At 38.1% G+C, this 18,770-nt stretch overlaps 1 protein-coding gene across 1 annotated transcript in view; it reads right to left on the reverse strand.

Annotated features, from left to right (window-relative positions):
- The window catches only part of FBXL4 (F-box and leucine rich repeat protein 4), a 52,964-nt gene that overhangs the window by 10,513 nt on the left and 23,681 nt on the right, over positions 1 to 18,770 (reverse strand). The window contains exons 5-7 of the mRNA XM_059468862.1: positions 17,014 to 17,227; positions 4,494 to 4,565; positions 3,461 to 3,773 (exon numbers count right to left, since the gene is read on the reverse strand). Coding sequence (XP_059324845.1) covers positions 3,461 to 3,773; positions 4,494 to 4,565; positions 17,014 to 17,227 — 599 coding nt within the window. The remainder of the gene's footprint in view (positions 1 to 3,460; positions 3,774 to 4,493; positions 4,566 to 17,013; positions 17,228 to 18,770) is intronic.

Below are 18,770 nucleotides of genomic sequence, written 5' to 3' on the forward strand. Positions count from 1 at the left end.
ACTTTTCATTACTCTTTTTGTGCAGGACAGAGCAGTTGGACCTTCTGGGGAGCGAGGTTAATACCATTTACTCTTCACCCCTGACAGCAGCTGAGAACCCCACAGGAAGAAAACTCAGCAGCTGATGTGATGTGCAAGAAACGCTTTTGACACTGTCAATTCAGGTTGCCATCTGACTTGTCACATTGCTCAATGCTGATCACAGTTTGAAGACTGGTTTTTTAACTACTGGTCTAGAGGTGTCCACTTAACTTTTGATAGCACTGGCTGATGTACTGCGTCACTGCAGAACCGTCAGATGATCAGAGCTGGATCATTCTGACAGAGGGTGGAAACATGCCATGTCACTCAGCAAAAAAGATGTGGGCTGAGAAGGAAATGATACTTGTAAGCAGGCAGTTCAGGATGTAGTGGGTAAAAGAAAGCTCAGAACTGAAAGTTCAGGAGAAGCACATCCTCATGCATTCAGTGACACACACCACGCTTCCTCTTCCAAACTTATGATACAGCAGATATGGACAAGCGCATGATTTTTTTTAACAGAAATTTACTTTCTATGTTTTACACAGCACAAACACAGCCTGACATCCAACAATGCTTTACATGGACCAGTAAGTATACAGAGTCCTTGAAAACCAGCAGTTTTCATCTTTCACAGAGTCCTCTGACTCTGTAACAACGAAATTACCAAACAATTATGGTAAAGGACAGATGGGTAGCAAGCCTCAGGACCTATCACCTTCAAACAGCATCCACGCTATATATAATGTAGATTTTTCATCCCTTACAGTTCAACAAGATTTCTTTCAGAGGCTTAGACTACTCCACCCCTGAAGCTATTGCGATGATAAATAACCCATAACTGAAACAAGAAGTTTTCTCTGTCAAGTTTATAAGTTCTAACAACTAAAGAGAGACACTAATATAGAGTCTTGAACACTGATGATTGCAGTGAAGGGAAGACATTCTGACCCTTACTTAGCTAAGTGTTTGTATGCAGGAAAAAACCTCGCTTTTACATAGCTTTGTTGAAGCAAAAGAAGTTCCCTTACAGCACACAGGGCTAACCCAGCAGCAATACCTCTACACCCTTCACAATGCACACGCAAGCCAGACGTTTCTTTACCTGGGAGATGACAAAGGATATAATGAGCGCACTTCTCATTCCTTTACATCACAGAGAAGACCCACTGTTCAAGGTTACTCTTGCAAAGCTGAGCTCTGACCTCTTACAGCTTCAGCCCTGTTGTCACACTTCTACTGAAGGACAAAAACATACTACACATTCATGCAGGTTAAAGTAACAGGGTGGCCCTGTATCACATGCCCAAAGCAAGAGCACATTCAGAGATTTGTGACTTCCTTGGTACTCCTGCACAGCGAGAGACTCACTCCTTAGTTCAGACAACAGAGACTTCTGCACTGACATGGCAACACCTGGCAACTCTACCTCCAGATGACACAGTGTGGTTCTACTTGACAGCTCTTTCTTGTAACCACAGACTGCAGTGGTTACTACATTCAGACAAAAAAAATTAACACAGTTTCCTCGCTGTTGCCAAAAAAGCAGGGTAAGTCCTTCCCATACATAGTGAATATCACATTGTACTGACTTGTTTACAGCAGAGGACAACCTTTTTTTCACCCTACCAAGTATTTCTCTGCAGGAAGAAAGAAATAATTTTTTGCAGATTATTAATTTTGCAGGAAATTCAACTGGATATCCCCTAGAGGAGATTTATGTGAACACACCATGCAATCTCACAGGAAATATTTGACTACAAATCCATCTGACTCAGAAATATTGGTAAGCACCAGGGAACAGAACAAACTCCTTTTCCACTTTCACGTTACTTTTCAAAAAAAATCATTAGGATGTCCAACTGAATTAAAATCTGAATTCAAACACTAAAGAAATGTGGCAGCAAGCCTTCCCTGCTGTCAGACAGGCAACAGCAGTAACAGACTATCCATGAGTTCAACACAGCCATACTATTCTCTGGGGAGCCCCTGGTGCAGAAAGGAGGTCTGAGCACTTTGTGGGCAGACACGAGGCCATGGCAACAGAAGCACATGCAAGTGGGTGGTCAGGGGCAGCCAAGTGCTTCTTACAGACTTATTTCCCTACACCATTTGGAAACTTCTCGTGTCTGAGCAGGGCAGTGTGCCCATGATAATTTAGCTGCAGAGCAGATTCTCCTAAAGATACACAAAGCACAGTAGCCTTGGGGGGCATAAACATATCTACAGCTTGAACTCGGTGGAGTTAAGGTTTTTTCTGTTCATATGTCTTTCCCACATTGGTCCAAAGGCAACTCTCTCAGTCAAAAGTGAGTAAAACTCTTCATCATTACTGAAGAGTGTACTGGAATGTCAATCTGAAGCCATATGGTAAATACTTTGAAATTATAAATGCTGGTAAGAATAAATCCTTAAACTAGCTTGGAAAATTATCCATGTTGATGCTCTCAGTTCTGTGCAGTAACCCTCTCAACCTAAATGTAATATTTTCATTACAATTATTAAACATTAGAAGTATACAGAGCAACTACTTTATTCCCTTTCATTTAAATATTCCTTTTTCAGCTATCCTGTGAAACTAAGTTGGTAAAACCATGAAGAATTTTCTCCCACACTGATGTCACAAACATCTCTGCTGTCCTACATTATTATAAAAAGAAAACCTCATATGCCACCATAAAAGAATAAATTCAGCATCACACAAAACTACACTTCTCAAAGTCCTTACTCAAGAGTTCAAAGTATATTTACTTTAGGTCTCTAAAAATATTTTCAACTATGGAAACTGCAGAGGATTAGAAATTTCAGATTTGCTATGCTTTTTGACCCCCCATCACTTGCTTCCCACCTTACTAGAAAGTCTATTTAGGTTTTGTTTTTAATTACCCTTTCATCTTTAATAACTCAAATTCACTTACCAATAAAAGTGATGAATAAATTCAGTATTGCATAGTACATAACATATATTATATAATATATAACAAATATTTATTGCACAAAAGCAAAATGTTTATTGATCACAGACTCATGCTATAAATATACTTTGTCACACTTCAAAGAAATAAAAACATAAACAAAAGTAGAAAGAATTATAAGAAATTTCATCTTCTGATAATCAAAAGAGAAAGTCTTCAGTTAAAAAAGCTGATGGTCATGAAAATAAAAGTCAGTGGAAAAAAAATTTTGCACTTAAATTCCAGTTTAAGGAATTTATACTCAGCAGTCAAATTACACAGCTGGTATAAATCTACTGGCTTCTAAGTCAGAAATCATGAAGTGAGCTAAACGTCTCTCCTTTTTTTCACATGCAAAAACATAATTTTAAGAAATAATTATTTAACAAATATGTCTGGAAGACAGTTTGGTACTAAGGACTCCTTTCTAGCTGAAAGGCTTTAAAGACACCGTAAAACAAATCCAACACTCCCCCTTCTCTTACCCAGTATATCCAGCTGCCGTAGGTGCGTGCAGTTGGCAGCGAGCTCCTCGATGTCAGTGTCACACACAGACCTGTTGGCCGTAAGGAAGAGCTTCTGCAGGTTGGGCAGTTTGCGTGCAAGGTTTGTGAAGCAGCCAGTGCTGCTCTGGAGCGTAGGACACCAACCAAGGTCAAGCTCTTCCAAAAGCTGGCAGCCCGAAGCCAACTCCGCGATCCCGCTTTCTGTTATGTTTTTACATCTCCACAAATCCAGACTGCGAAGCTTTTTGCACTTTGCTCCCATCATGCTTGCTATAAGGTCATAGTCTTCAATCTGCAAGGAAAGCAGACGCTCCGTCATGTGCAGCATCCTTCCAGACATACAGAGGTGTTTCAAGGTTTGCTTCCTAACACACACAACGCATCTGGCTCAAGCATTTGTAATTTCTAAAAATCGTTCATTGCATGGTACAGTGAGATCTACTTTTATAAAAGACAAAAATAAAATTAAATTCTTATAAACCCCAGACTCAGCTGCTTTTAAATTCACTTAATACTGAGGATCAAACCGCAGCAAAAGTTGTTTCTTTGAAGAAACTTTTTTTGCACAGTTGTTTTCCCCTTTAAAGATGATTATAGCAGCTTTTATGACCACAGGAAGTGCAACTACTGAAGAATGATTGAAGTACTCATTTCCATTTTAAGTTGATCAGTTGCTGCATCTCCTTATGAAAGTCTTATTAATTACTTGTTAAGTGATTACACATATAGAGAATGTCCAAAAACTTAGGAAAAGGCTGAAGAACTCTGAGAAAGCCTACAAGCCATTTTAGGCCAACTTAGCTTTACTTTAGTACATGACCCTTACATATATGACCAAGCTGCATCATCTTGGACCTTCCAAAAGAGTAGAGTCTTGTATAAACCTCACATTTAACACAGCTTTGTGAAACAAACCCAGATTGGTTCCAAAGCGAGTGCACAGACACACACACACACAGACAGACACACACACACACAATCCGCCCACACTCTGAATGGTCCCAGCACTCACCATGACGCAGCTGCCCAGGCTGAGGTGCTGCAGCTCCGAGCAGAAGTTCAAGATACTGAGCAGGGCTGTTTGCTGCCACGGGGGAACACATCAGAAGGAAATACAGAAAGTGAAACAAAGAGAAGAGGTCAATTAGACATTAAAGGCTGTCACCACATTTCTTGAAATACAGCTCAAAACTCTTTTACAGGTGCCTCAAATGCCACTTAATGAGTCTCTGGGTACTTTACCCATTGATTGGCTTACAGACATGGTAATCGTTACAAACCTTTATGCAAGTCACTGTGGCTGGGGCTGTGTGCTGCCCTGAAGACACCCACACCCCACTGACCTATCTGCTCATGTCCCCCAGGAGGGCTGGTGAAGAGTGCAGCAAGATCAAATAACAGGCAAGGCCAGGCTGCAAACACAGAGGGCTGGCCACACACCAGGAGAAGACGGCAGGCTCTGACATTCTCCCATCAGCTGCAGCCTGATGGAGCTGCCAATAGAGCTGCACAGCACCAGGGCTGGGCTGGGGACTTCAGTGTCAAAGGCGGCTCCGTGCTGACAAGGATGCTGACAGCCACTGAGCACTTGTCACTACTGTCACGCTGACTAAAACAGATACAATGGGTATTTTACACTCCTGTTCCTGCCATTTAAGGTTGCCATTATTTGCAGAAAGTACTGCACATTGCTCAACCTGAAACTGACTGCAACATCAGATGCACCTTACAAAAGTGCACAGCTGGTCTGTTCCACAAAGGAAACTTTTACAGATTTTTTACCTGTGTTTCTAAGATACAAAAAAGATCCTTCTGCATTGTCTGTAGACATATTATGTTTTGTATTTGGAAATGCTCACAGTGTGAAAAAAAACCAATATAATCTGGGATTCACATCACAAATACCTGCGCATCATAATTAAAACATCACTTCATTAGGACTTTGTGATCTATATGAGCTTTAAAACAGGACTAGACCTCACAGCCTAGTTAACAACAAGAATATGAGCATTTCTACAGGATATACAACAGTTTGTAATAGAAAAAAAATCCAAGCAATATGCAAGTGACAAAGTAAGCTGCTATTAAGTGTAATTACAACAAGAACACTAATCAACAATGTTTGTATGCAGGGGTAGTATAATTTATAGTTTCTTTAAATATAAATTTTCTTGTTTTCAGAAAGTTTATCGTAAAATGCTTTAGTTAATTTCCTCCATTACATTCCAATGGAACTTGGCAGAAAGATGATCCTTTGCCGTATCACCAAGAAGAAACATCTGATTCCTGGAAAGACTGGCAGACACAGAAGAGGGACATAGCATGGGGCATTCACAGAGACATTTCAGACATTTAATTTAGGTGTCTCCAAGGAGCAATTATAAATACCCAACACTTGACATGCTGAATCTTGATTCCAGCTTGGCCTTCTAAGATTTGATTTCCCAAAGGCAGCCTAAAAGTAGATGTTAAGAATAAGCCTTCCTCACATTTATCTTCGTAGATGTCCTACAAAGTCACTGTCCCTTACTTGCTTGACTTTCATTCACTTTTTAAAGGAAAAGGTAGCTAGGGAATGGAATGCAAGCATTAAAAAGTCATTATTCAAGAGGTTATTAATAATATTTTAAGGTTGGTAAATGTGTAAATATTGAATTCATTTTAAATTGAGCAGTTAATAAGCAAATGGCTCATTTGGATCATGAAAGAGGAATAAACAAATAACTCAAAGAGAATGAGACACAGTCTTTCCTATTCAACTCAGTGAAAGCTATGAGCTTCAGAACCTACTCAGATGCACAAATTAAGAGCAAAATCTCCAAACCCCTGTCTCCAAGAATATTGGAGCTAAACAAATCAGCCTCTAACTGCACACAGAGCTCCAAACAAGGCTTCTGCAGGTATTCAGATGTCTCCACAGGAAAGCTGAATATATTGCTGCATTCTACCAAGTCTTTCAGTAATGGTTTCCAGATTGGAATTTAAACACTGGCCTGAAAGGATAGGAAACAGCAATCTCTTTCCTTACTTGACACAAACAGTACAAAAGTGAACAGTGACTCTGAACAGCTGGTAGGATGTGAGATCAATTCCATGCCTCTTCTGAGAGGGGTGAAATAGAGAGGAGGACTACTATTCATAGTTATCTTGATAGATAATTGAGCTCCATGTGTTAACTTCAACAGGAATGTCATGGATCTCTCAGAGTACCTTTTTAGTCCCTCTCTTTTTCAAGACAGTCCTTCCTGTACTGCCATGCCCTGAGGCTACATTTTCAAAGGTCTTTTCACAATCTATTACTTTAAACTATTATTTAAAAAACAAAAACAACTTTAGAAAAAAAGCACTAGAAATCTGAGTAATAGAAGGGAGCTTGGTAGAACACCATGTCATACCATCACAAATCATGCCAAGTCAAGCCCAAGAGTAAACAACCACATACTCAACATTCATCTCACTGGCTATATTAATTCCTCTTCTAGGGCTCACACATGCCCACACACAGCAAACCAGATTTCCTTCAGACACAGTGTCTGTTCTTCTGTAACTGAGGTGGGCTTTGCATATGTCATGCAAGAAGAAAAAACCCTTTGTGCATGCCTAGCTGTGTCTCACTCAGTTGAGAATCCAGGTGGCAAAAGACATGAAAATAGCAGGAGAGAATGGCAGCTCTCAGAATCCATATGCACCCCACATAGGAGGATGATCATTGTAATAACCTGTCTGTGTCAAGCCATCTGTCAGTACCACAACATGAGCGACACCACTCCTACTGCAGCGAAGGAGAACAGCCAGGCAGTCACCCCGTCCTGGAGCTCTAACAGGCCAACCTTCCAACGTCAGAGCGCTTCACAAGAGGAGCCTGAACCTGGAGTCTAACTTCACTTTCTTGGCCAAGCAGAGACATTCAAATCAAAGACTATCCATCTAACAACATTCTTCAGCCTGGCAGGCAAGACATTTATAGTTTGGAGATTTCTTGAGTTTTCCCTGAAACAAAGGCAAAGTTTAGCTTTGTACCTGCTCCCTTTTAAAGGGATTGAGAGAGAGTGGATGATTATAAAAACCCACAAAAAACCACTCTAGAAACAAACTTTAGATAAGATTTACTTTTGTTAAATGGAATAATGGCATCAGCGGTCTAAATTTCTTTTGCCATCCAAGCAAAACAAAACCTACCAAAATAATAAATGTTTCAAAGATGCCACAGACAACAGAAAAAGTTCAAAGTGAGTGAATAAAATGGTCTGCTCTATCCTCCATTCCCAGGAAAGAGGTTTTTAGATGAGGAAAACAGAGTGAAGAAGTTGTTTTCAGAGAGAAGACAGAAGTGATGTCAAACTGATTGGAAGGATATGACAGTGCTGCTAAACACAACCTTACAGAGCATATTTCAGAAATATTTTAAGGCATAATAGTTAGTCATAAACCTCAGAAAAGGGGAAGATGGCCTGAAGCTTCTCTGAAATCTTTATATACAGGTACAACAAATGTTTCTCAGAAAGGACATCAACACAGCTGATCCTGGCTTGACCAGGAGATGAGATTACCATTTGAAATCCTACTTTTCTCCAAGACAGGTGACAGGTCTGTCCAAACATCAGTCCTCCACCCTGTAATACACACCTGGATACACACAATAATACTTACTGGGACACAGTTCTGTGCTGTGTATACTTTCATATAAACAGGTGGTATTGGACTGAATTGCCTCCTGTCTTTGTAAAGGCCTTGGCCATCGCACAAGGTCTGACTTTGATGTTGTAAAAGTACTGCTGGTTTCAACAGACACCCCCAGCACAAAAACCAAACACTGGTGCCAGAGCAATACACTTGGCAAGACTGACTCTTGCTTGGCTTTTTCAGTTTGTTTTTTCATTCATGATCCAGCAGAAAGCACAAATCATTTCTGATCTTAGTATGATAAAGAAAGCATCCAACAAATAGCCTGAGCTCAATGTCTGTTCAAACAGAAAACCCTTCTGTCTGTGACTCACCTGTGAAAGATGCACTTAGAACATTTAACTATTTACTCATTGCAGTTTCACTGTCAAGTAGTTAGAGATTAAAAAATATAAAAAGGATTAAAAAATACAAATGATGCACTATAATATGGCTATCACATAACAACTCCACTACCATGCTACAAGGCATAAGTGCACCACAGTGTGACTCTGGAAGATTAAAGGAAGAGCTTAAGAAAAACAACATTTTGCTTTGGGTTAGAGAAGAAATAGTCTGGAGCTTTTAATTATCTTGTAAGAGGCTTTTAAATTTGTAACTGTTTTACTGGAGACAAACAACAGGTTGTTTCTTCTCCTTCTCAGAAGAACCATGTCTGACATAAATTGGGAATTCTTCCAGTCCCTCAATAAAACAAGAGTCTAAGTCTTTTAAAACACTTTTTTTCTTCTGCAATTGTTTCTTCAAATTTTTCAGTGACGTTACTGCTAAGACAAAGGAATCTAAAAATTATCTTTAGATAATTAACGACTGCTTTCTCCCTTCCCTTGCTTGCTATGTTTTTAATCAGAGTTACTAATTCTCCAGCTGACCTTTTTGTTGAAGAAAAAATTGAATTATATAGGATTTAATTTTGTATTTTTAACATTAAAAATCCAAGTTTCTAGTAGAAAATATTTCCCTCAATTGCCAACCCCACAATCCTGCCTCAATGAGGAGGGGTAAATGTGGTAAAGAGGAGGTAACTCTGCAGGGTGCGGTAAGTAATCTGTCTTCCTAAAACTATCAAAGTCAATGACTTTCCAATGAATTCCTTGAAATTCTTGGAACCTGAGATACTGAAAGAAAGAAGAACTGGAGAACTGTGAAGGCCAAGCCAATGAAATCTGTGTCTCTCTCAAGCCGACCAATCACATCCATAATTCTCAGGAGCTGATTCTTTACTAGAAAAATCAAAATATTCTTAGAACTGCACAGAAAGGCTCCTCTGTTCATGATCTGAGCAGGAGCTTCCCAAGCAGAAGCTTTTGTTCCCAAAAGGTTTAAATTTACAGCAAGGGATGCTGGAATTGGCTGACTCACCCAGAGAAACACACAACTGTGGGAACAGATTAGCCCAAAACATTTCTAACTTCAGCATACACACCATAAGTGCTACTTACTGTAGTTAAATTAAAATTTATTTTCAAATAGTTGATGTATCAGTCCACCTTAAGCCAGTGAAATAGCATTCCATAGCTACCACACCCATAAAAGTTCTGGCACACTAGAACCACCTGTAGTAAAAAACCCAACCAACCAAACAAGGAAGTCCTCAAAAGAAACCAATTCTATTTCAATCTGAGTGCCAGTACTGCTATAGATATTTGTAATTACAAACAGCCCCCCCATACAAATGTAAAATACAGTCTTGTTAAGACTGTCAAAAGTAATTAAAAATCTACAGAAATTCACAATTCTTATTTTTTCCTCCCTTTGGCATTATATAGCACTAAAATAAAGCCAAAACTCAACTGTTTGGGTGAGGGGATTTTCTTGGCACAGTCTGTGAAAGAACTAAGTCAGAAATTACTTGGCATCTGCTGTCTACCACGATTAAAAACCTCATTGGATGCAAAGCCAGAATTCTGTAAACTTCTGTTGAACCATGCCTTTTGGAAGGTACAACAGGGCAAACCAATATTGCCCGTAAGGAAAAAAATTGTCTACTTCAGGAATTTCCAGGTATTGTACCTCTGCATCTAAAAATCTACAATCATGCTGCAGTAGTCCCCAAAAGCAATTTTTTTTAACAGAAAGGAGAATGTAATACATTAATAATGTAGAAAAGCAAATGTAGGATAAAGCTGAAATACAATTTTCATCTAAATCTGCTCCAACAAAGAAATTGTACAATATGATTTTCCCTTCCATTTTCCCCCACACCCACAGTATTTCAAAGCATCAAGATAATTTCAGTTCCAGACTTCTTGGTCTATGATATTTCAAAACAATTATGCTAAAGATACGAGGTACTGTGAGTGGTTTATAGAGAGCAGATGCATACTAATAAACATGTGAGAGTCAGTGGTTTAAACAGATAAAAAACTACAAAATTAATTTTAGATAATTACAAAGCACTAGCCTTAGTTTTCAGAAAAAGTTTTCATACCTGCTAGTTGCCCAGAAAGCACTCATTTTCAGACTGCTTCTGAGGTTTTGAGTTCTGAGTATAAATACCTATTCTCAGTAGCTTATTTTTTACAGAAAAAACCTCACATCTGGGGATAGTACAAAACATTCAATAATACATGAAATACATAATACACTATTTCTTGAAACTGTACTTGCATCTAGAGGTCTACAGAGCTATTCAAGTTGTTCACTGTCTATTGGTCTATTTTTCACTATATGTTATTTTTCAGCTAAATAAAATGTTACAGAAAATGTCAGGGAATCATATGTTACATTAGAACTAAATGGTGGCCAAATTTGTTTAATGCACAAGTCCTTCAGTTCCCTGAAATATTTAAAGAGGAAACAAATAGAAGAGGTCACCTCATCCTTTGCAATGGTGTTTGTGTGGCCTTTTGGAAGAACAAGATGATGCCCATGTAGTCCCAGAAAGAGAGAGATATCCCCTGCAAGTATCCAATCACTTTGTGGCCAGAAATTATTATACCTCTTAAACAACATTGAACAATCCTTTCCTCAAATTTTCCAGATAAAAAAAGGTTGAGCTTTGTTACAAACTGAACTTCCAGCAACCTAGAAAAGCATATTAAGTTATGCACAGTATTTCATGTCCTTACACACACCCCTATGTAGAGTATCCTATACAGTATCACACGTCAGAGAATCTCAGTCTTCTTTGTATCTATCCTCATGCCACAGCTACAGAATTAATAAGTTGCTACTACACAAATTGTATTGACAGAAGAAGGGTAGCATCCAGAAACCTTCCAACTGGCCACAGTCAGAGATCAGGAACACAAAGCTCCCAGGTTAAATTCCCAATTAGTGTCATCAGCACTATGAGAATCACAGAAGAGCTAAGCATGGGAAGGAACTCCTGGAAACTGTTTAGCTCAGAGCACCTGGACCCAGCTCAGCTGGCATCTCCAAACTGACTGAAAAATGCTGGCAAGAGATGTAGGACCCAGTCCCTTTCCAGGATGAGGCCCCCACCCTGTCCTTAAACACCACAATCACAAGGGTAATGCGTAATGCCCTCTGCCATTAATGCAGACAATTTTCTTTTATAGATTTCAAATAAACATGGCAGCAAATCATTTTCCTCCATACTAGAAGCTGGCATTAGAACAGGAATTCTATTCTCCCCAAGTATCCATCAGCTATCACCTTGGAAGATACAACATGGAAAGAAACATGATGAAAAGGGAGACAGTTGAAGTGTATTCATTAAAAATCTGCTGTCCATATCTCCCTAATGCACATGGATTATAGGACCATTTCTGAGATACCATTTTTGAGACAGTGATAAAACTTCCATCTCCAAAACTTTATGACATGTTTAAAAACACTGATGCAACATGGACATTCCTAAGTGTGAGGTAAGAGAAGAACAAGGTGGAATGAGCCTTATTAATGAGTGCAGGTGTAGCCTCTCAAAAGTCACAACAACCTGGCTCTTCAGAAACAGACCCAGTATCATTTGCAAGCTGGGTTCAGAATATACAGGGAATCAGAATATACAGGGACACCTTTTTGTTCTCTACAGCTACTTGGCAGTGCCAGGGGCACAGCAGGGACTGGGACACAGCAACACAGCAATTACTGAATTACTTCAATGAAAGTAATAGTCTCTGCAGTTAATTAAATTACTGTATTTTGATTTTGCTGTATTTGGTCAAATTATGTCCTCCCTTATGTCTGCAAATCTGTTTTACAACTTCTTTCTTCCCCCCCACTTCACATTACAGGCTCAGACAACCAAATTCCACACTGTGAGCCTGACATGAAATCAAAAAGCACCATCAAGGCCCTGTATCCCACAATTGTCACTGACTGAACTTGATTCCAAGAATCCACATTCCATGTACAGCCTTTCACCCTTTTTTTTCCCCCCACTATTTGCCTGCAGCTCTTCATCCTAAAGATTCATACCCAAGCCAATGGAACTTTGCCAAACTGAAAACCCTTTAAACAATAGCTCTCAAAAGTATGATGTGACCCATAATAGGGTATTTCTGAAAACACTGTAGGACATTTTCATGGCAGAATTAACTGTTATATTGCTCACAGTATAAGAAAATAAGAGTTATTACATTTACTGCTATGATTCTTCTGCTTCCTTTTGGTATCCAAGATTTCCAGTGTCCTCTCTTGCAGCTACCCAAGTTCCAAATTTGCTTTTGGTCAAAATTATCAGAGATAAAAATCTATAAATACAACACTTTCTTTAAAATGTGTGAAAAACAAAGTCCTTTGTCCATTGTAATTAGATTTGAATTTAGTTCATGTTGTATCTCAAATATAATTGCAATACCAACTTTACATTTTTTTTCTTTACACATTAGAAAGATTTCAGAATATCATGCAATATGAAATATATAATCTTACATTAAAATTTACACCCATCAGTAAGAAGACTGACAAGTTCTTCTACTGTAATTTTGGCTTTGGTTTCCTTAAAATACTTTTTTGGATGCATGATTTATATGGACTAAATACTTCACAATAGCATTCAATTAAGAAAATATTCCTGCTCAAGGATAAAGATGTGCATTGCCAAGTACTGTATACAATAATACATTGTTCATTGTATTCTTCAAAAGTATAAAGGCCAACAAGTGCTTTAGTCATGCTGTGAATACACTCTGAACAAACACTAAGGAATTATGTATCAGTAAATACTAATTCCATCAGCACAAAAATCCAACAGGTATAACAGTGGTGTTGAGCACAAAGAAATTACATTTATAAAAAGTTGAGATCAGTTTCTCAAAGCAAGATACAAATTACTCAAGCATATACATAACCAAAGAACCTTTAAGAATCTTTATTAATTAATTTAAAACACCGGAAAAATGAGCCACATTTGGTGGGGAGGAGGATAGCCATGCAGGATACTTTTTTCACTAATTGAAAAGTTACTGCAAGTCACTGGACTTGCCTTCTTCTAACAGAAATGTTGAAATCATTCAAAGGTATTGGAAGCTTCAATTCAGAGGTTACAAAAAAATTCTATACACAAAACCTCACACTCAATATGTCAAGGAAATAACATTACAGATGGCCTTAAGAATCAGCAGGGTTAAGACCAAAGACTGCAACATTCTCCAATGTTGTAGACAGCAACGTTCCAAAGCAGCAGTACACTAAGTAGCAAAACACCAGCCCTGCCCATTTCACTAAAAACATACACTTAAAAACTCCAGCTTTGATTACACAAACAATGACAAAATTTTTAAACACAAAACCTATTCAAAGAAAACAGCTAAAGAAGAAACTGTAATTACAATTGCTCAGACAATATAACTTTATTAATTTCATTAACTTTCCATTGTCCTCAAAATCTCTGCACCTAAAAAAAATCATTAATAGTAGAGTGTTTCCTTAGAATTTATCTATTAGTGTCACTGTAATCATATACATGGGAAAAGTACAACAAATACTTTAAATTTAGATGTTGAAAGAACTTTTTTCCTCTTTTTTAGTATTAAAAGTCAAAAAAGTAAAGGAAAAGGGTACAGCAGGACTTAGACTGCAAGAAAATCCTGGATCTGGGCAGGTACTTGGGAGTGTGTAAGGGAGAAATACCATTTATTTTATTAAAATGTTAATTCTGTATTTTTTATCAAGCATAATAATGCAAAACCAGAAACAGCATTATTACATACTGGCAAATAGGATGGAGAATCTTCATCTCTTCCTATGTTATTTAATCACATCCAAATACACAACCAAAAGAAAAAACTGTACTGTTTACCCAGATGTGCTCTAACACATGAAATTTTTGTAGTTTATTTTGGTCATTGCTTGGTTTAGGAAAAAAGCAAGCCCCTGAATTATTTAGAAAAACAGTCTAAATGAAATGAACATATTTTTTTTTTGGTTTCTTCTTGGATTTTGAAACAGAACTTTAACAGAGCACTGTATCAGCTCCGTTCTTATCACCTTCTTATTTTCTCATAATAAACACATACTTGTTATCAGTTTGCATTTTTTTCTTAGTGGATTCACAGCCTCAGATTCTTTTCACTGAGCAGATCCAGTTGGCAACAATACAATGCCAAGTTCTTGGTTAATCATTAGCATTGTTCCTCTGTTTGCTCCTCAGAAGCTCCAACAATGAAGACAGCAGTAGAAATTTCACAAAAATCAAGAATACTAACAGCTCTTTGACAAGTTTTAGAGAAGTCTCAATCACTTGACAGCATGCTTGATTAATCTATCCTTTTTTGCATATAGCCATCACTTACTAACAAGATTTCTGTACCAGCTGAAAAGTACAGAAGGAATGGCAGCCTATTCTGTACAGATAACCAAAGGTTTGCATTAAGAGAAGCTCATATTGAGAAAGATAATGTTATTTCTACAAATCTGACTTTTGTAGTTCTAATGCTCTAATTCAAGTCCTATGCCACATCTTCATTCTTTCCCTTTTATTTTTTGACCTGTGATGTACAATGTATATTGTTAAGTGGCTTCATATTAACAAGTGACACCCAAACATCGTCTCAAATTTACCTATTTAAATTTCCAGATATTTCTCTTCCACTGTTTATTAGGAACAGTGCCTTTTGTTCAAACATACATATAAAATGGAAGCACAATCTTGTATAAACTTGATCATGAATGAATGTTCTTGTCAGCTACAAGCTGCATGTCCATACACATGAGAGGGAGAAGTGAATCTTCACAATGTAAGGGCTTCAAAGTCAGGAAATATTTACCCACACTCAGCTTAATTTCAGGCTCTGCTCAGCAAAGCAATAGCAGAGGAATGAGTTACCATTCACCTCAGACCATTCACCTACATTGTATCTGCTGCACTATTACAAGCATGAAGTCTCAAACTTCAGAAGTTACCTGAGTAGAATCAAGAAGATTCTGATCAATCAACAGTAAAACTAAAAAAATTATACAATCACTACCTCTGATACAGTGATCTTTCCTGGATCTGAAAAAGCTTTGTAAATTTGAGCCAAGAGCCAAAATGAAATAAAGAGATTTATCCAAAATTAACAAAAAGACTAGTATTGTAGAAACAGAACAGATACATCCAAGGCACCAATACAGCTCTATTAAAAAAACGCAGGGCTCACCAGTTTTCTTTGTGAAAATTGTAATTGCTTGAAGAAAATATTAATTTCTTGAAGAAAATAAGAATTGCTTCAATACAGAGAGCAGCCACCACAAAGCCATGGTGACTGCACACCCCACAGTGAGCACCACTCACACCAGGTAAATCACCCTTCAATCCAACTACCTTGTGTTACCCACTCCATTGCAGACACCTGGCCGGAACTTGGGCACAAACAAACTTAGGATTCACCAAATAAAGAACAACAAGACCCAACTAACTCTAACATGTGTGTCAGGTGTGAACTGCTTATGAATGCAACATTGTTGTCTTAACTCCAGATGTCCCTTGCACATCTAGCTGACAGAAGCTACTGCTCCAGCTTCATTCCCTTCATCACACCACAGATTAACTCCCCACACAATCCAGAGTCACAGCCTGACTTCTGTGCACCAAAAGCACAAACACAAGTAACGCACACAACCAAACCCTTCTTAAAATGTTTAATCTAGAACTAGAAGCCAGGAAAAAAGCCTGCAGAGACATGGGATTGCCCGCATTCTGGCACAGCTTTTGCAACACAAAAGTAGAACAGCTTCCCGGTAAACCACGGTGGCAAGGTTGTAACACCTGAGTAATGTAGCTACTGAGAGAGACTGGAATTTTTCTGATTCAAACTGCTAAGTTTATAAGAATACAATATTTGTAAAATGTAGCAAACCACAACAGACTTCTCAGCTACTTGTGGCACACAAACCCATTCTATCTTAGAGAGGAAATGTGTCGCAGCAAGCAGTAACAACTCTGATTTGGGCAAGTAACTGTATAAAGAGATAATTTTTAGACTGTAAATGAGAAGTTTCATAAAAAACTTGTGTTCCGTGTCTCAATTAGTGCTAATATCCAAAGACTGTAGGAATCTAGAAATTAGCAAATCATTTGAAAGGAGAGAACGCTGAGAATTAAAGGAAGTTACTAAACATGGTAATTTTACAAATATATTTGCCAATACAGTTTGACTAGAGTACACTTCAAAATACAAGAAAAGCTTTAAATTTGTAATTTTACCACATTGCTCAAAACAGGTGGTGAAAAGTCACCAACCTACCATGAGAGCTAAAACACACAGGCCAAGAGCTATTCTGAAAATAAAAAACCACCCTAAGGTTTTTGAAACTACCTTTGGATTTTCTGAGTTTAGCTCTGAGTTGACACTCAAAATACTAATTTACTACTTCATTATTGGGAAAAAACCAAACCCCAAACCAGCTTTATCAGGATTGAAATACTTATTGCAAAGGCTGAAAATAGCTGTTCCTACCTCCACTTTCGTTCTGTAGAGAATGAGACGCTTTAGGCTGCCCACTTTGGCTATGTGGTTGAAAGCCTGAGGTGGTATTTTATCACATGATGAGAGATTTAATTCCTGAAGATTTGGACACATTTCAGTGATGACCTCCAAGCATGTTTCATTGAGGAAATGGCCACAAGACAACTCAAGACGTACTAGCTCAGAGCCACAGACTTTCAGGAACCTGTAAAAGAAGCCCATGTTTTAAGGGAAAAATTAACACTCTTTCAGGTGAGAGTCTGAGTACTGTCAAAATCTTAACCATGTAAACCAGGAAATAATTCCTTTCAACAAAGAAAAGACAATGGTCTCGATAGTTCTGTTTTGGTTTAGGAAGTGAGAACATGCTTTGTTATTAACTCTGAGATAATGGAGCAAAGTAAAACACTGATCATGTTTGAAATGTTTTAAAACAGTTGAAGCCAGTTTTGACAATGGCCTACAAGTTTACACCAATAATTTCATATTTATCTCAGGAAGATCTGCAAATATAAAAATTAGGTTATAAATGGATGATCTATTCAGAATTGTTTTAAGACTTCCAGGAAAAAAAAAATCTCATTCTTTTCATTAACAAGTCAGAATCAACACTTGCTAGCTGTTCTAGAACACAAATTCCTGAGGAATATATGGAATATATGACTTTCATTGGAATTATAAAAAATTAATATATCATATGAGAAAAGACCCAAAATGTAGAAACTTCGATGGTCTCTATATTTTGCTTCCCTGTCAGAGATCTTGTGTCAGAATCTCAAGCTCTTTTATCTCTAATCTGAGCTTTAACCAAAATGACATAAACTTAGTCCCTTTTCATTTCAAAGATAACCTTCAAACCATAAATTAACCACTAGGCTTGTAAGCTTGATATTTAAGAAGATTAAAAAGCCCCCACAATTGCCATGCTTATATTTTGATAGTTTCTCCACTAGAAAAACTAGTGTCTTAAACTACAGGTTGTAATGAGTTTCCCATGCTATTTCCTAGAATAATGGATCTACTCGTGAAAAAGTATGAATTAGTTGCTCTAAATAAATATTCTGATCTGCTCTCTTACCAGTTCTATCCTACAAAAACATTCAGGCAGACAAAGCAGCCTCAGGTTCTGACACTTCCACCATGAAGTCAGTATTACTTCTTGGGTTTAACTGATGGAATAAACATGCCAGACAGACAAGGCTCCTGCTTGCATTAAAACCTATTGCTGCAAGGAAAGAGTTACCAGCCTTCCCAAGCATTTGTTCATGCTGAAGCTTAGTAAAGAAATTGCTGCTGGTCTCAGAAGAAGACACATTCAGGGAGGCATTCCTTAATGACACCCAAGCCCAAGACTTGAAGTCCATCTTTCAAGATCCAAGTTTTCAAGCTGCCTCCTTTCCTTGTTTTTTCATTACTCACTCGTACTTGCTGTTCATTATCACCTTTCTTTATTCCTTTCACCTTGCATATTACATGGCCTTAGTGTGATTATATAGACCCTATGTAATACAGAGGGAAAAGGAGATTCCAGGGTGGCATCTCCATCCCTGCATGTTTCCAAGAGTCACCTGAAACCTTGACTGACCTGATCTAGCGCTGGGGACACTGGCACTTCAAGTGGGAGCTTGGAGTAGACGACCTTCAGAGGTCCCTAACAGCCAACATTTCTATGAGCCTAAGCAAACAGAAACAAAGAGAGGGTCTGAGACACTCAGAAAGGGGAGACATAAGCCCCAGAGCCGCAGGAG

The sequence above is a fragment of the Ammospiza nelsoni genome, chromosome 3, assembly GCF_027579445.1.
Source record: "Ammospiza nelsoni isolate bAmmNel1 chromosome 3, bAmmNel1.pri, whole genome shotgun sequence".
NCBI lineage: Eukaryota > Metazoa > Chordata > Aves > Passeriformes > Passerellidae > Ammospiza > Ammospiza nelsoni.